The sequence below is a fragment of the Plectropomus leopardus genome, chromosome 23 (genome assembly GCF_026936395.1).
Source record: "Plectropomus leopardus strain MGB_pleo_1.0 chromosome 23, ASM2693639v1, whole genome shotgun sequence".
Taxonomy (NCBI): Eukaryota; Metazoa; Chordata; class Actinopteri; order Perciformes; family Serranidae; genus Plectropomus; species Plectropomus leopardus.
Genome location: NC_142198.1, coordinates 18,930,742 through 18,952,298, shown reverse-complemented (window position 1 = coordinate 18,952,298; position 21,557 = coordinate 18,930,742). Strand labels below are relative to the sequence as shown.

General features: G+C 39.3%; 1 protein-coding gene across 3 annotated transcripts in view; it reads left to right on the top strand.

The window, feature by feature from the left end:
- The window catches only part of LOC121961945 (uncharacterized), a 266,687-nt gene that overhangs the window by 213,108 nt on the left and 32,022 nt on the right, over positions 1-21,557 (top strand). The window contains exons 1-3 of one of the 3 annotated variants that reach the window (XR_015775706.1): positions 9,869-9,986; positions 13,564-13,638; positions 18,697-18,801. Coding sequence is in view for 2 of the 3 variants with exons in the window: in XM_088073625.1 (XP_087929751.1) it covers positions 13,564-13,599 (36 nt within the window). In the remaining variant the exon portion in view is untranslated. Of the gene's footprint in view, positions 1-9,868; positions 9,987-13,563; positions 13,639-18,696; positions 18,802-21,557 lie in introns of those variants that run through there. The other 2 variants (XM_088073625.1, XM_088073624.1) reach the window with 2 other exon arrangements.

Genomic DNA, 21,557 nt, shown 5'->3' with positions numbered 1-21,557 from the left:
GACAAACATACGGCCGCTTTTTACTGTCCAGAGGAGCGAGCGTGAGGCTTAGGAGGAGACAAAGAGGGTCAGTGTGCGTGACAAAACGCAATGGAGCAGAGCCTATCTGTGCGCTTTCTTCTCCGCTGTCAGCAGACACCTGTGGGATCATCACCTCTCTTCATGGTATTTGTGTTAATGTGTGTGTGTGTGTGTGTGTGTGTGTGTGTGTGTGTGTGTGTGTGTGACGTCAAACATGCGTGATTGCCCCTGTAATATACAAAATGCACATCAGATTGTTGCAAAGTGCCTTTAGCGTTTATGATATACAAGCCCCTGTAGTGCCAGAAAAGGCTGGAATTGTTTGGAAACTGAATTTGATTTGACAGTCATGTCTGAAAGTGGAAATTGGCTTTTTTAAGAAGAAATTACCTAAAACAAAATTTAAAAAAACAAAAATGCAATAAAAAAAAAAGTTTTAAAAAAAGTCCAAAAAATTATCTAAAAATTAGAAACATTTTTAGAATAAAATGTATTTCCTTTTAATTTAAAAATTTTAAAAGAATATTTAAAATAATAATAATTCTCGCAAAAGTCAACACATTCAAAGTCGTCACTTATCGCAGCTTTGTCAGTGGACCCCTGCGTCTACATATTACGTTGTAGGTATCCTTGTGTGTCTGCTGTTAATGTTCTGAGATGCCACAACCAACATCGCACGTCAACAAGAGCACAAGAGCTCAAACTCAGACAGGAAGCAAACAGCGGGGTCCAGGGTAAAAGTCCAGGGCTGGTTGGACCCCTATAGGGACCCTTGCACCCCCTTTATCATGACATTACCGGCAGCTTTTCAACCTGATGCTACCCATCTGTGCATCATACAGCTGTGCCAGCTGCCGTCAGCCCAACCGACGGTGTATCGAAACACCACAAAAGAGTCCATCTGTGACACACTGATGCTGCCCCTTTGGCGGCATCAGAGGTTAACATCTCTGGGATGTTGACCTCAGTCATAGCTCGTCCATGTTATTGTAAAGGGAACGTATGTTTGCTGGAAGGATGTTCGGGAGCGGCAGTTTTTGCAGCTCTGCTTTACAAAGCGTGTTTGTAAAATGATCTCAGCTCAGCCAGAAAGCACAACACAAGCACAGAGCAGGTCCTGCATGTAAATACAAAGAGCATGATTGGATTGTTTCTCATTCAGACAGCGTTACATAAAAGCAGCTGTAAATGTCGGGCTGTGTATCTTCAGACCACATGTGTAAGCACATCTGATGTCTGGCTACTGTATGTCTTCCTACACACACACAGTTACACTCAAAGCTTTTTTCTACTGAGCCAAAGAGAGAAACTGAGCCCTCATAAGTAAATTCTTGATGTCAGGCGCTGGCTGGGTGCAATAAATCCAGCCAGGCCGGCACGGGTGGGAGGAGAGGGGAGCCGGGAGGTAATTTGTGGCCAAAAAATGGGGCATTTTTCCTAGCCGCTCATAAACTAAGACGCCCAGCCTGGCACACTAATCCATGGACCACCGAACTCTCCCCCTCACCAGCCGAAGCGTTGACATCGCCTTCGATCATGTGTAAACCATCGCAAAGGGAAGGGCTGTCATTTATTTCCCATGATCCCGTGGGAGGCTGCAGGTACCGAGGGCAAAGATTCGAAGGCAGGATCACACAGAATATTACGACCTTCTTCTCTCACCTCGCCGTATCTCCTCTTTCTTCTGTTTTTGAAAGGTGGACGGGAGCACGCGTGTGCACATGTGTAAGAGAGCGAGAGAGAAGAAGCGCTTTGATTATGGCGAGTGTGTGTAGTGAAGAGAGAGAGGCTGTGTGGGAGGGATGTCAGTTGGAAGCAGAAGAGAAAGAAGGCAGTTTTTCTCATGAATCTTTAACGCGTTCACACACAACCAAGTATTTAATTTTACAGCAGCACTAATGAGAGCGCCCCCGCCAGTGGCGGCCTGGGCCTGGGCGTCCGGAGCTTCAGTCCAGTGCATTAAGCATTTGTCCCACATAATGTGTTTAAGGACTGTTGGAAATTTAAAAATACATTAGATTAAGTTTTTACATTTTTTGGCTGATTTAAATGGTGTAATTTTTGCATTTTTTTTTTAAATTTTGGCTGGCCTGCAGTTTTGAAAGGCATGTTTTCTATAAAAATGACCAAAAATTATCAAAAGGAAGGAAAGAAATTACCAGGAATGTGTAAAAAAAAAATAAATAAATAAAAATCAACTTTTAAAAAACATCTAATTTGAAGAAAAAATCAACAAATACTTTGATTACCAAAAATTTTAATATTAAAAAAAAATTATTTGACAAGCCTCTCCCTTTTTGCACCATTTTTTTCCCTCTTACGAATAACGAAAAGTCCCTAATAATGATTTTTTTTTTTTAAAAAGGCCTTGTGTCTAAAACTCTCTCCATATTAAACGTACTTAGTTTGATTCTGCCACTTTTAACAAAAAACATACTATTTCTCCAACTCGAGTGAATAAATTTTAGCAGTTGCAGTATTCTGTTTCTACTGCTACTACTCTGTGTTAATTACCAACACTACCACAGCAATATTTAACTATTAAGCTTAAAGCATCAAAATCAAGCTTGTTCATAGAAAAGGAGGGTCCAGGCTGAGCCCCCAATGTCCTCCAGTCCTAGAAACGCCCCTGCCCCCCCCCCCGCCATTTAAACGAGAGACACCCTTATCCGTTTGCTCTTGCAGTCAGAAGCGAGCACATGTTTATACCCATTCACTCATGTTTGCACCCGGCTTCGACTACAAACACACACATCCATGTATGTACACATGTGCACCTCTCTGGTCAGCTAATAGCTCGCTGGCTGTGGATTTATAGTCATGTGCTCCTCTGTCTGTGCAGCCCGTCCCTTCATGGATCAATGCATTAAAGCCCACTGCTTTGAATACCAAACAAGGCTTTGGCTTGCACCTCCAGCGCCGCTGTGCCGAACAGATTGCACGTGGTCACTCGCCTCGCAGCCTCCCACAGAAATGCCTTCTTCCCCCCGAGCGGCCCGAGAACCACTGCGGCGCTGTTTAATAGCAGCCCCAGCCGTCCTCTCTTGGCACAGCACGCAGCCCTGCCGAGGCTCGCTCAGCAAGCGGCGCTCCCCACATGCAAAATTTATGACTGCAGCGAAACACAAAAGAAGAGTGGGATCCAGTTCTGTCTCGCAGAGCAGATATAGGTTTTCAAATCCCATACTCCTATACCCCGAGACATTGTTCAGCTGTGTGACAGTGGCGGCAAGAGGGGGAGAGAGGGAAAGATTAAAGTGTTCCCTGTCTTGCATGTGTCTATTTTCATCCTGCTCTACAAAGTGTACGAGTTTCTGTCTTATTACAGTTAGAAGAGGGAGCACAACTGGGCTGTCTCTCGAGAAGGAAGGCTCTCGGATCGTACCTGCGCTGGGTACAGGTGGAGGCTGGGCCCGTTTTTAAATTATTATTTTTTTCAGCTCTGAAAGAAAGCAGTGTTCTCTGCTGGAGCTGACTATCTGAGGAAACAATGATTCAGTCACGAGGCTGGAGAGGAATGCTAAATTTTGATATTTTTTTTTTTTATACCACTTCTTAGGCCATTATCAGCCAGAACCATGCACACGCAGACTCGCCTGACAAAAACACAGGCAGCAGCACGCACAATCACAAACACGCAAGAATAAATACTTCAAAATAAGACATCTGTGTCTTTAAACCCATGAAGCTTTAATGGAAATTTGAAGATTTTTAGATTTTTTTTGATAAAGTTACATAAATCTGTTCATTGAGACCTCTAAAACTATAACATGCTGAATAAATAAGCCTACCTTTGAATGTCCCACCTCACAGAGCCCTCATATCAAGAGGGATTCTTCTTGTTACTAACCTTCTGTAGGAGGTGAACCGAAAAGGCAAACTGTTTAAAGACACAGCGACATCTAGTGGATTTTTTTAGCGTAACTGATCTAAACCGAATGGTTGAGATGACTAAATCAGTTTAAGTTTAATTCAACACACATTTCATTAAAATATAGAGTCTCAAAATGTGCTCTATCAAACAACAGAGTGGGACATTAAAGGGTTAAAGATTGTATTTCTCAATAAAGGCTAGAGTGAAATTTAGCGAATCAGATTTATTGTATTTTCTACATATAAGTCATTAACTTCCAGCCATAAACCCACAGTAACAGCTGACATGTCTTGACATTAATGCCTACTGAAAACCATGGCAGATGGTAAATAAAGTTTTTTATCATAATGGGCAACTTGGAACACACACACACACACACACACACACACACACACACACTCACACACACACACACACACACACACACAGGAGAGAGCTCTACCTCTTGGACGCCACTGAATTTAAGGTCAGTCATTACACGCTTGACCTCTGTCGTGTGTCTTCACTTCTCTCGACACTCCCGTGCTCATTAATCTGCGTTCCAAAATGCCATTCGGTCTTCCCCTCAAATCGCCGTCCACAGGAAGAAGCGATAAGACAGAAACTGTGGGTGGATGAGCAGGTAATAGCTGGCTCTGAGTTTGCGGTGTCTCATGTTTGACACGCTGCTTCGCAATTGATTGGCCTCAATGATATTTTCAACGGCAAGAGAAGCTGAAGGGAAACTAAGCTGGAGAAACAAAGCTGTCCAAATCCTGATGGACTCCTCTGCAGTTTATCTATCAGTTATTCTGAGGACGATTTTTTGTTTTAAGACTTTAGGGTATTTGTAGGACTTGTGGACATTTATATGATTATGGGACATTTTGAGGATTTAAGGATGTTTCTAGGATTTAAGGACATTTCGAGGATTTAAGACATTTTTAGGAGTTTAGGACATTTATACGATTTTAGGACATTTTGAGGATTTTTGAATGTTTCAAGGACTTTTGGGCGCTCGTAGGATTTTAGGATATTTATATGATTTTAGGTTCATCAGTTTTGCACAACAGGATTTTAGGGCATTTATATATGACATTTCCAGGATTTTCTGATATTTATACAATTTTAGGACATTTTGAGGATTATAGGGCATTTCTTGGATTTTAGGACATTAGGGTACAGCTATGACGTCTGTCAGGGGTTTGGGGGATCCTCCACTGGCACTTTTTTTAATCAACAAGCTTAATTTTGATGCTGTTTTATGCACTCTGGCAACTTATGTATACTAAAAGTACAAAAACAATTTCCAGTATGAAAGACTTTATTTTTATTGTGAATTAGAAAATGTTTGGGGGGCCACCCGGCACCTTTTAGGGGGCCAGATTTGGCCAGCGCGGGCTGTAAGTTGAGTATCGCTGCTGTAAAGCTTTGTGATTAAACACATCACTTTTCACAAATGTACAGCTTCTGAAATCAAAGTCTACTTTTTCAGTGCAGACTGGTTATGTAACATGCATGTTTGCGATCCAGGTAATTTATACAGACCTCTATTATAAAGATGTTTCAGAGGGGGATGATAAAATATTATTGCCGCTCGTATTTACATTCACTTTATTATATATTCTAATGTTAACCGGGAAATCATATATCAGCACAACTCTGGATACTAATCCATTATTTCATGTGCTGCAAACTTCAGCTCTGCATTATTACATGCTTGAACACACACCTTTATAAAAACTAAGGCCTTGCCCTTTCCCAAAAAGTTTTCCCAAAAAATCTATTAATTATTGCCATCTGTGACATTCCCTTTTCTATTTTAAATGTATCCCAAAAAGAATATCTTCATAGTTTCTGGCAGGCTTCCTAAAATGCCCATTAATCTTAATTCCGGAGTTGTACGAATCTCGCTTTCCTCTCAGAGTGATAGTTAGTATTTCCACTGGCGGAGAAAATAGCTTTTTAAGATTGCCATGATGTGGCAACAAATCACATTCTGACATCACGGAAAAAGGGGTCAAAATCAATCAGGCGCCCAGTGGCCTTTGACATTCAATAAACGTCAGCGGGTATTTATATGCGTCCCTAACCGATGGCTAAAATAACAGGCCGCAGATGACAAAATATGATAACAATTAGACAGGCCGCAGCGTGGGGGCCCCTCACATCTGCATGGATCACTGGCTGTACCGCAGCCATGGTGGGAAAATAAAAAGAGCGCCGGGAGAGGAGGAGGAGGACGCGAGGGCGAGGGAGGGGGTAAGACAGAGAGAGGAATCATCACGTTAATGTGGTCATTTACCAGAAAGCATCGTTCAGCCCACACAAACCCAAATGCCACCATCTAAATCCAGCCTTAATTAGGCCCGCGCTGTGTGGAGAGGACAGGAGGCTGAGGGGACTAACAATATCAGTTGTTTACAATAACATCAACCGCCTTGTTATGGCGAATGTGTGACAGGGTGATAAGGTCACACATGGGACTCCATTATAGCAAAGTAGATGCAGCTTTATCTGGTAAAATTGATCCCGCCACCCCTCAGCCTGTACACGTTTTCCGCTGAGGGAAGCTTAAAGGTATTCCAGTAAACCTTGTTCAGAATCCAGTGTTGATTTTTGCATCGATAATAAATATGGTGAGAAATCTTATAATCCGAGAGACTGTCTTTACTTATCAGAGTAGGGGCGGTGACTGAGCTACATATATTTTTCCATCAGCCTTTTTAAATGATGAGGGGAACATGTATGAACCTAACTCACCTTAAATAACCATATTTTTGTGTATTCATGCGTAGGTATTGAAGCGAACAGTGCTGAGTGTGCGAAAGTTATCGTTCAGATTTGGCACAAACATCCACTTGGGACTCAAAATGAACTGATTAGATTCTCATATTTAAAAGTCACCTGACCCTGCAGCCATCTCATTCTCTTTCTTCATTCTCAAAAACACCTTCAGGGAATTTCCTTAATATTTGGAACAAAGTCCACACTTTTGGTGGTCAAAGGTCAAGGTCTTTGTGATCTTATCTGTCTCATTCTTATTAAAACGATAGGTAATGAAGACATCGAGGGAATTTCATTGTATTTGGAACAAACGTCCACTTGGACTCAAAGATGAACTGATAAGATTTTGATGATTCTCGTAAGCATATCTCAAAAACATCTTGAAGAAATGTTTTCAAATTTGGCACAAAAGTCCATTTGGACTCCAGAAAGACCTGATTGGAATTTGTTTCCTAGGGTCAAAGGTGAAGGTCACTGTGACCTTATCATTCTCACTCTTGTGAACAAGATACTGCAATTACACATTGAGAGAATTCCTTCAAATTTGGCACAAATGTCCACGTGGACTCAAGGATGAACTAGTCAAAATTTGGTGGTCAAAGGCTAAGGTCACTGTGACCACACAAAACATGATTTTGGCCATAAATCAAGGATAGCTATGACCAGATTTCACACAAATGACCAATGGGATAAGATGATGAAGTGATGACATTATATATCAAAAAGGTCAGCTTCACTGTGACATCATAAACACACTTTTTGGGGAACTTTTCAGCGTCATAACTCAGGTAAAGAAGGAAAGACATTTGTTTGGATACTGAATTGGTGACACTTTTCTTGGGTGTCCACCCTGAAACTGTGTTGATTGTTCTTGTTGATCTTCTGTGCCTCTGTGAACTATTCATTTTTTAGAAATTGTAGCTTCTTTGCATCAGCATTCATATTTGAAGCATTGTTATCTGGCATGGCCACCTGTAAGTCTGGGCAGACTTGGATGTAAACTGTAAATGCATCTTTTCACGGTTTTGTCTGGGATTAAGGTTGTAATCTTGTTTTTTTAAAGGAAAACATGTCTTTAAAGTCCACTTTAAAAACTTCCTGCAATGTGCTTAAAATTATTTGAAGTGTCTCCCTCGTTTTGCATCACCCGCTTCCTTCTCATACATAACGAACAGTCCCCAAGATGGGCAAAGAATGAAAATAAGGCCTGCATTGAGCTGTTGCACATAATTCATGATGTATGTTTTCAGCATGACATGTCGCAGGGAATGGAGACATTTACTGCATCGAGATTAAAAGACCTCCCCTGACAACCGGTGCAGTGTGTATGTGCTGGTCGCAGATAATGGCCAGTGTCCAGTATGTCTGACTGCATTCATATTCAGCTTTGCTCACACGCCTGAGCTATGTCCTTCCACAGGTGCGGAAATAACAACCCCACCACTGTGTTAATGGTCTCAGCACACTCTGCCTGCTTTTTTAATCCCCCTCCCTTTGATTGATTGTTTTAATTTAAAAATAACCCGAGTTATCTATTTATTTTTGGTTTATTTATTTCACTGAAAGGGCTCCTATCGGTCGCTGGCAGGTCGCGCAATTCCAATTTCCAGAGTCGCTCCCCACAAAAAATGCAGAATGAGTCTAATAATGGCCTTTCGCTCTATCAGCCTCTCCCCTCCCTCTCCTGACACTCTTTCTTTACCTTTGGCTCCTGCAGTCAGTCAGTCATTGTGTTCTTCAGAGCAGGGAGATAGGTCAAATAGACAGACGTTTGGCATTTCATGTGAAGAAATGTGGTGGAGTCCAAAGATTAACTTGGCCATTCAACTGTCTGCGTTTGGGTGGAGAAACGTATTCAGCTGTACAAATGCTATCAGGTCAGTGCTTCTTATAAGTCTGCTGGGTTTGTAAATGGTAATGTATATGTATACGCTCAAAATTTCAATTTAAAGCTGCTCTTATCAAAAATGTTGTACAAACAATGGATCACATGACTACTTGTGAAAGGAGCTCCTTGAAGAGACAAACCCACAGAGAGCTGTGAAGCTCTACGAAGCCTGTTTTACATCATTGTTTTGGATTTTCAGCTCAAAACTAATTCAGTATCAGTTCTTATCAGATGCAGCAGTTGGCTCCAATAAACCCACTCTGCCCAGTATAGAGCTAGCACAATACCAGATTTTCTGTTGTATTAAACTGTATTTATTGTCTTTTTTTAACAAAAACAGTAAAATGATGCATTACAATCAACTTTAACATCTACACCCATACACACAGACATATGTGCCGTATGTAAAACAGCAAAAGTTATGAAAGATAGTGAGAAAAAAAGCCCCAGTACACATTCATATATAGTATACATTGGTCACAATAATATTACATAATCCTTTATTTCCACTGTCCCTACTTAACCACTATTGTATTATTCATTGATGTCCATCAGTTTTCACATGCCAGGAGCGCAGTCAAAAGAGATTTTACCTTTGGAAAATGTGTTCGATATCAGTAAGTATTGATGACCCATATATATTCTTCTATTTAATAAAAATAAATAAATAAATATTTTAAAAAATAATCAAATTAAAAAACACAATACCACAACATGATTATCATGGCCACCAGAATTCACAATAATGATATGATATATATCACAATCATGATAATAATATTTTTGTCATTCAAATTCATCTTTAACTTTGTTTATTGTGCATTTTGTTTCTTTTTATGCATCTGTGCCAGCAATAGACGTGGCCAAAGGCGTTATGTTTTCGTGTTGTCCATCTGACCACAATATCTCAATATCATACAAAAACGTACCCTTACCATACCATCTGAATAAAAATACGTTGCAGTATTTTTTGAGGAATCCTGTATTTAGCAGCTTAAAAAACAGAAATATAGATGCGGATGACCAAAACTGAGCAAAATGGAAACTGTTGGACTGTTGGACTTACATGACCAGAAACACAACTATAGATAAGCATTAATATTGAATTAATGAAATAACTGATTACATTTTCCTTCAGAACTTGCTGGAAGAAAAAACAAATACATTTGAGAGTGGAAATTTGATTTACATTCACCAGGTAGCAAAAAACACAACTTTATATAAATGCGACTTGTATAACGCCCCCTGTTTCTGCCGCGACTTGGACTATTCCACACACCCCTGCTAGCAGTGGCGGTAATGGACTGACCCACTGACATACTGACCCATGTTTCACCTGAGCGCGGGGCAACTCGTTCCGGTAGATCCACAGCGAGCAAATTATCGACTGCGCGTGCACGTTTTGTGATGTCGACATGTGTTGGCCTGCATTAAAATGTGAGTTGGAACATGTTTGTTCTCTGCGGTCAGTTGTGGTTGTGTTGTTTTCCCCCGTCAAAACAGCGGTTACCGTCACAACGTTAGGCTAACAGTTAGCAAAAGTAAGCTAGCGCGGAAGACGCGTTAGCAGGGACCACAGCTGTTGTCCTGGAAACGGAATAGCGATGGAACGTTCAGATTCTATTCCGTTGTCCTAGCAACAGAATAGAGACGGAACGTTCAGTTTCTATTCTGTTGTCCAAGCAACGCGACACACATAGAACGTTGAGATTCTGTTCCGTTGTCCTAGCAACAGAATAGCGATGGAACGTTCCATAATGCTGCGGACGGAACCATTCCGAGTTGGATTCGGTATTTTTTGCAGTGATGGATTATCATTTTTTGTGCAGTCTGTGATTATATTTCAGTACACGTTTTGTCTTCTCGCGGTCTGTGCGCACTAAACAAAACGTGTTCATATCGTGATACTTAATAAATTTTGTTCACATCTGTTTTGTTTAATAAGATGTTTTCAGTCTGGTTATCTCACTTAAACATTTTTATGGCACCAAATGTGTCTAATGGAATGAAAAAAACAATTCATTTTATAGTTCTAGTAAGCTACAGAAAGGGTAATGTGTATTAGTAATATATACTTTTTTTTATTGGATTATATTTTTGGCGTTTTAGCCTTTTTTATTTGACAGGACAGATCAACAATATGAAAGTGGGAGAGAGAGTGGGGACGACATGCAGCAAAAGGTTTGAAGTGGGACTTGAACCCGAGGCTGCTGCGTTAGAGACACTGGCTCAATATATGGGGCATCTGCTTTATCCACTCAGCCACTGATGCCTTGTTAGATTTGCTCTATTTAATGAATAAATGAATAGATGTATTGATACAATATTGCCATACAAAATATTGTGATACTGTGCTCAAATGATTTTTATCCCCACCCCCAATAAAAATGTGACAAAAAACACACCAAGGAAAATAATACATTTTTTAAAAAAAAATTGAAAGCAGTCACATAATAATAATAATAATAATAATAACAATAATAATAATAATAATAATAATGTGGATCAAGATAGAATAAGAAACATAAAAAGATGTAAAAGTCTATGAAAGTCCATTGAAATGGGTTTTAAGAAGTGATTAAAAAGAGGTCACTATGCTACTTAATCTTTATGGCTTGACTTTGTAATGACTGTTATATTGTTTGGAGTGTAATTGTGTACTATTTTGTCCATGTCCATTGTTACGGTTTGGGATGCTCCTGCTTTGTGGTTTTATGCATACTTAGAAAATCAGTGACTGTTATAGGTAACATGCAAGGCAGACAGTTGTGGCAATGCACCCTTTTTTTCTTCAGAATGGCATATTAATTTGCACAATTGAATGTTTTTTATTACAGTTTGAAAATATATTCAAATTTGGAACAATCATTAACAGCCCCATAAGGAATGAATGTACTTATTGTAATTGAATCAGTTTATTTCACAGCCCATCCATCCAGCCTCCATACATATAGCCTACTGTTTGTGCAAAGTTGTACTTCCTCTTAGTTTTTTTTTCTGCCCTGCTGCAATTATTACCACCCAGCCGGCTAAATAGTCTCGGGGACCTTACCGAATGTAATTTCCAAGAGACGCCCCGAGAGTCCCAGCTAGGTTGTGGGAATTGGTAAACACACAAAACGAGCCGAGTCCCCGAGGCCCTGCAGTGCCTAAGAGAAAGGGTAAGTGAGTGTGGATAACACTGCTATCAAACAATGAGACAGCACAGGCGGCCAGTCAGGGACTTAAACTCATTACAGCTCGGAAAGGCTGAGCCCACATGTTGGGTTATAGTTGTCTACTTATCGCTGTGAAAATTTCACTTTCAGTGCTTTTGGTGTTAACGGTGATCCTGCGGTATATTAGGTGCATTGCCTTGAACTTGTTTTAGATTAGGTTGTTTGGAGAGTTAAATGAAAAACAAGGATTTAGTTTCAGAGTACACAGTGCATTTCCAGTGACGCTGCCATTCTGCATTTATTTCTATCAGATCCATTTATCTCTTTAGTGACAGAAGGGAACATGATGAAAGGACATTTCAGATTTAAAAACGGATGCTTAAGCCTCGAGTCGACTCTGCAAAAAAGGCTCTGCAAGTCAGCATTAGAGAGGTGATCTTATGTTTTGTATGTTTCCGCTTGCCATTTTCAATTTCCCCCAAGTCAAAGATCACAAAATAAGATTTGAAACCAATCTGCAGAGTTTCCACCTGGTCTTTAAAAAGAAATAGGTCAGAAGAACCGCACGAGTCAAATGAAAGTAAATCCTTTATGAAAGCGGAAATATATAGGCTAATTGGCAACTTTGAAAAGACTCGTGAAAAGCTGCATTTTAATGAACACAGAGAGAATACTAATGAAATGCTAATTAGTGATGAATAAACTGAAATCTTTCTACAGAAGAATAATTTGTTTCCTTTACATCACAGCTGCAAATTGTGGTATTACAAGGCAAACTGAAAATAGTTTGTTTTTTTTACATTGCTGGATAAAATAAGACTCCACTGTGGCTTGTCTCTCACACCATAATAGATTCACGATTTGAATAGATTTTTTTTTTCCCCTCTTAAAATATAAACTACAAATGACAAAGAAATCGCTGGACAATTGGTCTGTTGCAGTGGAGTCAAACGACATCCTCTACGGCGTGTACAGTTGTATCGATGAGGCAGGGCGACTTCATCACAATACCTGAGCGTCAATAGTTTTGTACATCATAAATTATTTGGAGAAATCAAGGAATTCTGCGTAAACTCAGACATTCAGCGCCCAGATATAACCGAAAAGGAGTGCTCCTTTGTCTCATAACCACATTTTCATACCACTGTGACGATTCAGCCGTGAGATTGGCAGTCGAACCAGGCTCTTTAGATCAAATAGTCGACATGTAGTCGGGGTCACCTGCAGTTCCCACTGTCTCTCATCACCCCTAAAGTTTACATCCGGCTCTGCTTCACACAGTCTTTGCTACTTTGTTATAGCTGCCATCTGCTGCATCTTGCCTGTGCTGTCTAGTATGTGCCCCCTGTAGCATGTAGAGATTTGTCGCCTGCTTGTGTTATCTCTGCACTTCTCTTGCTTGCCCTTTTATCAGATTCGTTTACCTGTACGAGCTGCGTTCTCAGTTTTGACCCTTGTTTGTCCCCTTATTCCTGCCAGTATATTTGAACTGAAGCAGTCTTTCCAGTTGTCTGTTTGGTTCGTATCTCATCTCTATTACCTCGTCCACACCAGCCGGGACGATAGCAGTCAAACTCAGTAATTATTTCTACTTTTGACGACATCATTTATAAGAATATAATTGAAAAGTCTAAATGGAGGATCCTTGAATCAGTCAAAACAAAGCTTTTGGAAGCAGGATAATGAATAATCGGTTGTCAGTGTTTATAGTTATATAAGATTTTGTCAGAGATAATCAGAATACGTCACAGCCCAGTTGCTCTTTAATTGTTTCTGGAGAAACCTCGTCAGTCGCGTGTCCTGATGTGTCCTCACCGTCAGACTAACTGATTTGTATTGTTTTTTGTTTTTTACAGATTCCTGCTGCTTTAAAGCCCGCTGATGATGAATGAAGAGGAGAGGAGAGGGAAGATGTACGATGAAGGTATAAGGTAATCTTGTGAAATGTGCATTGATGATACCTTTTGAAATGATAGTAATATACAGTCTGCAAAGCCATTCAGCATTGATTATTTGTATTTTTAGTGATGCATTTTATTCCACAAATGCACACTTACAGGAAAATCATGGCGTTAAGTTGGGTGAAATTATTAGAATCAAGAGACATTTAAAGCTTTTTTAGTTTTGAACAGGAAACTTTTTCAAACTCGTCATTTAACCTCATTTAACCTTGACTGTAACTGTAAGGTGTAATTTTACAGGGCGGCAGGAAAATGTGTCACCCCTAATAATGTCATATCAGTGATTTGTACCCCTAAATTGAGACAGAAAGCGAGAAGTTATGAAATAATTTACTGTTTGTGAACTTAGATGGGTGATTCTCATAAGTTAAACCTTAATTACTTCCAAGGCTAAGTTCAAACATAGAATTATAAATATTGATTTCTCGATATTTCACTTAGGCATTCAATGATTTACTATTGTTTTTCTCTCCTTTTTTTTCCTTTTTAAAGTATTTTTCAGGTCATTTTTCACCTTTTGCAGATTTTTTTTCTTTTGCACTTTGACATTTCACGGCAGGTTGCTGATTGCATTTTCCCCCTGTGTTTTTGAAAGATATCAAACCAATTTGTTCATTTGCAGTCATGTCTGCAAGTATTCAGGCAGTCTCATGCATGCAGCCTGAAAGGTAAAACCCAGGGTGAAAAAAAGTCTGCACCTCATTTATATTATTATTTATTATTATTATTAGTAGTAGTACAAGACTCCAGGCTATAATCTGGTATGGCGCAGAAAATGGTAATGTTTGCGTTTTAAACTTTACACGGTCCCTTTTAAATAATATAAATTAATAAATAAATAGATAGATAAAAGTCAATATTGGTGCTTTCTTCTACGAGTGCATGGTCAAAGTTGACTCAGATGAGCATATCAGCATTTTTGCAGCTCTTTTCTTGTCTGGATTTTGGCAGCTGACTGGTCAGACGACAGTTTGCAGAGATTTTAGTTTGTGAATCAACTTGAAACTGTAACTAGGACTTTAAAAAGCGAGTGGTCTATGCCTCCCGCTCACTCCCAGTGGAAATTACGCTCTGGTGTACATATGCTAATAGTATACAGACAATGAACAAATTTAGTTGCGAGTCAGGGCCCCTGGGTTTCAGCCCATGCCTTTATTTCATGTGTGACCATTACCTTAAAGTTACAGTTTTAAACTCAAAAGAAGCGCTTGTGCTTCCTAAATTAGCTCCCTGCGGCCATGTGTTTGGAATGAGCAAGACAATGAGACGGGCGAACAAAAGAGGAAAAAAAACACATAACAGGACTCAGCATTTCCCACTCATACCTCAACATTTAATAAGAACGCTGTCCGACCACCAGAGGCCATCCCATAACTGAGAGGTCATGTGCTTGACCGTTTCTTCCTCCCCAGAAACATGATCCTAATAACACGGGAAATGCTGATTGAATAGTTCTTTAAAAAAAAAAAAAAAAGTCCCAGCATCCTGCACCATGTGCTCCAAAAAACGTCAAAGTAGGTCAGCTGAGCGAGGTTTGTCTCCTCAGGACACCGTTATAAAAAGTCCAACTGTTCTTCTGAGATTTAAAGTAGTTTGGGAAAATATGTTTTAAGACGCATTATTCAGTATCTCCATAACAAGGACATAAACAACAAAATCATTTTTTACAATTATAAGGGTTGACATTTTTGTTGTTTGTTCTTTTTTCTTTCTCAAACTAAATAGAGCCAGGAAAAGTGTAATTTTATGAAAGTACAATAAAATGCTGGACACTGCAGTGGTTAAACTAAAATAAAAAAATCTGAAAACATAAAATCGGCAACTGAATAAAAAGACCTCAAATATATTATATGTCTGAAAATTAAAAACATCAATAATCTATTCAAAAGAATATCAGAATTAAATCAAAATTATATTTATTTAATAAAAATTAAATAATTAAACTAAAATGTAATAAAAATTTACCTTTTCCTATACCTTTGTTTGTTTAGATTGATTTTTTGCTGTTGTTATAATCCTTTTTTTTTTTTTTTTATTTAATAAACCTGTGAGTGGCTCCATATGGCCAGAGGCATTATCATTTAGGTTGTCTTTTTTAGGTTGTCTTGTATTTTTTAAACACTTGGACTCAAAAATAAGTTTTTTGTGAGAGATTAGTGACTTCCTGGACTGATCGCCTCACTTGTATAACACATTTCATACAGCAGGGCAATTCAAAGTGCTTTACACAGCGGTACATTATAAAACATAATTAGGATACATATTATACAAAAAACAGAAAATATATAAAAGGTAACATTAATTACTAAATGATTTAATATAAAATAAAAACGTGTTTACACTTTGGTTTTGTTTGTACACTTTAGTGCTGAAAATTGCAAATGTTTTACTGACGTGTGTTGGTCTAAACTGCTTTTACAGTACATTTTTGTCAGTAAATGATGTTTCTGCTCAGCAATTAAGTGATTTAGTCTGAATCTGCATCATCTAATGGCGCCTCGATGTGTCCTTGTTCTTTTAACTTCATAATATCGTGTAGCTGTGTCGTTAACAAATGCCAAACAGCTGCTACCGATGTTCTTCACAACGAAAACACTGAAAGGAAAATATCCTGGAGGTCCTCAGAGGGTCTCTTTAGTAAAACACACAGTATGATCAGTCGCCGATGTCCTCAGGTTTCCATTCAGTGTGCTGCTTGATAAATGTCAACTGCTCCTCACTGCAAAGCAGCATTGTAGCAGGTTAAATACTCCTCCATCCATCTCTCCGTGTTTCCCCTCAGAATGATATATGTATTTCTTGTACTTGCATTCTCTTCATCACATCCTCCCTTTCGTCTCTTTTTCTCTCTCGTGGACAAACTTTGTTCTTTCACTGCTGCTGCGATCCCTCTTTGTCAGCCCCCCCTCCCTCCTGTGCTCTCTTTATCTTTCTTTTTTCTCATTGTTCTTTATCTTTTCATTGCTCTCCATCTGCTGCAGAGTCTATCTTTTTCTCATGCTGCTCGGCTCTTCCACTTAGCTGCGTTCATTTTTTACCCATTTATTTTTTTCAGCGTTTCTTCCAGCTCTGCTCCTATTGATGTTCCCTCTGACAACAGCAGTATTTAGAGCTATTAGATATTAGCTCAGTCAGCGCCGTTGCGGAGTAGCTTGTTTTTAGCTTGATTTACAAAACACACCAGTCACACTCTGGCGTTTCGCTGTCATGCTGTATATCATGTGTATGAAAATGTCTTATCACAGTTCATTTTGCTGTGTTGTGCCAAAAACAGTCCTATTATTTGCATTGTTATACTAGCAGAGTTACAACTGATGTAAAAATATACTAGCAAATATCATTCTTAGTTAATTTTGTGACCAGACCCCTGTTGAAATTTAAGACATTTCCACCAGCTTCAGCTGTATCGGTGCTAATCTTTATACCTTATTTGGCATATGGAGAAAATACATGCTTTTCCAACCAGGTGCACTGTCACAATTTTTGTTTTGTCTTTTTTTTTCATCTAAAAACATAGTGGCATCATGTTTAAACTTGCCATTTAAAGGGTTAAAATTCTGAAAGTTAATAAATATTAGATATTCATGATTAGGGCTGATTTTGGTTAAAACATTTAAGCTGAAATAAAGTAAAAAATCCTGGTTTTGAAAAGCTCATTTTGTGTGCAGAGCACTATTAGTTTATTATTTTTTGTGCAATGTCAAATACTCAATGTATAAAAACTAATGTTACTGCTAATCATTGACATATCCTAGGCTGTGATTCAAAAACACAAAAAAATCTACTTAGCATGAAATATATTGAAAATAATTCTTTTTTGGGAGGAGGGCTCCATCTAAAACCATAGCTGCATCATCAAAAACAGCTGGCATTTAGAGGGTTAAAATTCTGAAAATTAACAAATATTTGATATTTATGATTAGGACTGATGCTGGTTGAAAAATTAAGTCAATGAAAGTAGGAAATAGTATTAATGTATAATATATTTTAAGGCTTGATTTTAAACGCATTGTGTGCGCAGAGCGATATGAGTGTGTGTAATATTACAGCAGGCCCTAAGGGTTAATGCAGAGCTCGCTTATTTACGTGTAAATGTTACAAACAAGTCCCCCTTGACAGTATTTAGCCTCCTTTTCTTCGTGCCACCCAAGATGACTGTGATTAGCTGAAAGAAATACAAACATGCCAGTCCTTTTTTCCTCTTCGTACAGAATAATCATGGGTTCAGCCGGACTTTTCCTCAGTCCTGGCATAATGCTGAAACAAAGTTTGGACATCGGTCCGGCTGTGTGAGACTTCCACCGCAGAAACAACCTGATTCAGTCATGTTTGTAGGTGGCCCCGTTCAGCCTCTGTCATTTGTCTTTGTCTTTGGTTACTCTGAGACTTAGTGACACTGATGAGCCATAATCTGAAACAGTGGACAGTTTATAACGTCCTCCGTCCTCTAAACAGCTCAGTAACTAATCTTTGTGTTTCCACATAGATGACAAGTTTTGGAGGGCCATGCCTCCTGAAAAGCACTTTTCAAAGATGTATGAGGGTGCAGTAGATCATTTTGTATCCTGTCCTGTGTAATCTGTCTTGACCTGTCCTCTAACATTAGATGTCTACTGTACTCCACCGGTACCTGGGTTATGTGTTATGTCATTTTCTTGGTCTTGTCCTCTTAAAAGTGTTCTTCAACAACAACTTTCACGTTACCAACATAACATTGTCAACATAACTGGTATCTTTTTATTTATTTATTTAACCTTTATTTTACCAGAAAAACTTGAGATTCAAAATCTCTTTTTCAAGAGTGTCCTGACCGAGACAGACAACATGGAACAAAAATACAAAATCAAAATATACACGTCCAAAATAACAATATAAAACACAAAAACAATACAAAAAAGTTCCAGGTTAAATTCATCTGTATAGTTTTTGCTTGACTGAAGTGTTCAAACACGTCACTTGGTTGTTGTTTTTTTGTCTATTTTCCTTCCCTGTCATTCATTATGCTTTCTTTTCCATGACTCTTTTCAGTGCTGAAGTAAAGTGGCCGAACCCTCGCCCTCAACCGTTTTACAGACTTTCCAGCATCCATCATCGGAGAGCCAGGTTCCTGCTGACCCAGAGCAGCGTCTGATGGTAAGTTGTTGTATGGTTTAAGCTAAAACAAAGCTAAAACACAAAACTTGACACAAATTTGAGTTGTAGCACCCTAGTTTTTGAATGATGGAGAGAGTTGTTTATGTATACAAATATTTTTGAACTGTTGCAGACCATAAGAGTAACGTATGAATATTGAAAATGGACGTAGTTCCCCTTTAAGGCCACCCAGATTCTTAAAATACCACATTTTGGATCTAATTTGGATGTAATTTTGATCCTAAAAGCTTCACTACAAAGCTTGTAAGTGAACTTGAAGCAGTAATCACTCCCTTTCCCTCCAGTAAAACTCGTTACCTACCAATCAGATATCGTCTTTGCTGCACTTAAAAGCCTCTGTTTAGAAACACCTACCAAATACCATATAAATGCTTGTGCAGAGCATGAAAAATGCTCAGGTGGGTTAAATAGAGTAGATACTGCAACACAGTCCACAGTCCTTAGAAGAAAAGTAAGCCATCAAATGATGTTTATGCCAGATGGCAGCAGGAGACAACAAAGGCAGTTTTCAAAGACCGCCTAATGATTGATTGACTGAAATAAAGGCAGAAGAGAAACCGCACAGATAAGGTTAGAAGTGAAGGCTGGATCTGAGCTGTAACAAACCAAAGGTTGTTTGTCCGTCCACAAAACTTTACATGCTCGTAACTTGTGACACGTTTATGAGAAAACCTCAGGAGGTTAATCTTTAGGCGTCAGTGTACGTGTGCTTCACAGATCTGACTTAGGATTTCCGTTGTTGCATCCGAAAAAGTTTTTACATAATTTAGGATGACATACTATTCTAAGAAGTTCTGACTATATTTTGGATGAAATACTACACTATGACATTTTTCATACTGTCAGAAGATATACTATACTGTGACGGTTTTTGCTATTTTGGATGACATACTATATTATGACTTTTTTTCCTATATTTCCAACAACATATTATACTTTGACATTTCTAACATGATTTGGGATGACATGTTATAATGTTACGTTTTTATCCTTTTTCATACAACATGCTAAACTATGGGACATTTTTTACGCCACTTTGATGTGTTTCAAGCTATGTCGGAAGACAGAGTTGGATCTTACAGTTTTGACATTTAACACAGTATTAGAGCAGTGTCCGTTCAAATGGGTCGGAAAGCAGATTAGTAAACAGATAAAGCAGCACGGAGGCCAGTGAAAATGTCACTGTGGTTCTTTTTTTTTTGTTGTTTCTCCTTCTTACTTGGTGCTGACAGATTTTTAAATGTTGTTCGGGCACTGTTTGGATGTTGACAGATGGTATTTTGTGGTGGCGTCATTGCATCGCTCTGTAAAAGAGGATAAAATTTGTGCGACAGCCCAGGCGTCATATTTCTGTTTTTGCAGATCATAACTGATAAATTCCTCTGACTACTGCAGAGTCATTTGTCCTGGAAATAAAGGCATATCGGTGAGCAGCTCTTTCTTATTTCCAAAAATCAGCCACACTGGCTGCGATGGCGACTGCTGGTCTTGAATATTTAATGGACAACATTTTCCTCCACACTTTCCTTGGTTCAGCCATCATTGTGTGAACTACAATATGCTGTTGAGGGGATCTTGTAAAGGAGGTACGAGCGAGCAGCTGCTGCATGTCGAGCTGGGAGGACATGGTGGTGGACGGAGGGGCAGAGGAGACAAACAGGGACAGCAAAGTCCATACAGAACACGAAGCATTAGATAAACAGGGACAACTGTCAGATTTCAAATATTTTTTGACAATCCAGTGGTCCACGTTAAGAAGATGTCGTTGTCATGATGTGATGGCAATGCATTACTTGTCTTTTACCGAACGGTGAGTGCACACGCACTCAGATGTCACATTTCCCTGCAGAGACGGAGGTAGAAAAGCAGAACTGGGTGAAATAATGTGTGCAGAGTAATCCCATTCATCCGTGGACATCAGGTAGAAATGAAGCTTTCCACTCGACTGTGGAGTTGGGAGATGTTTTACTGCTCATTTAAATGGCTTCAGCTGTAGTTTATTCCTAACATTTGTTTTACCCTGTTGATCATAAATCATAAATGTAGACGTTTTCTGGCATCGATTGTAACGTCAGCGGCACCAGAGCCCACTCATCTGTCATCTAAACAGGATAAATAACTATTAACCGGGTTAGGTCGGTCGCAAAAACGTCACGTTTTGCAATTTAAACTGCTTCCATGCATGAAGTGTCTGTCTTTTCATGGGCTCTAAATGCCTTTTTTTGGTGTATTTTCGTGTCGACTACTGATCAGATCTGTGATTTGAAGCCCAGAATGAAGCCGGATGTAGAAATCCTCAGCGGGTCGATACACGAGCCCCTAAATTACCTCAATGGTTCTCACTTTTGAAATTGAATAGGCTCACTGAATGATTTAAAGGCCGGTTTATGGGAATAATGGAGGGCGAGTGCGGTAACACAGTGCGTCGAGGGTAACAAGCTCGAAACAATAAACACACGAGAAAACATAATAGCTGGCTCTATAAATGGATGCCCACGCATACGCCATGTGGAAGACTTATAAGAGCTGTGTGCATGCGGTTAGGAGCTAAATCTTATGAACAGTGGTGCATTTGTGACTTCAGGCTCATGTTAGTATTGTAGCATGTTGTCAGTCTTGTGGCATGCAGCAGTTCGGAGAGCGTAGGACCGGTACTTCGGGTGTGTGATCCTTGAGGGAGCAGCATTAGGCAGCTCTGCTGTCTTTGTTCTTGTGTGTCCCTTGTAAACTGCTGT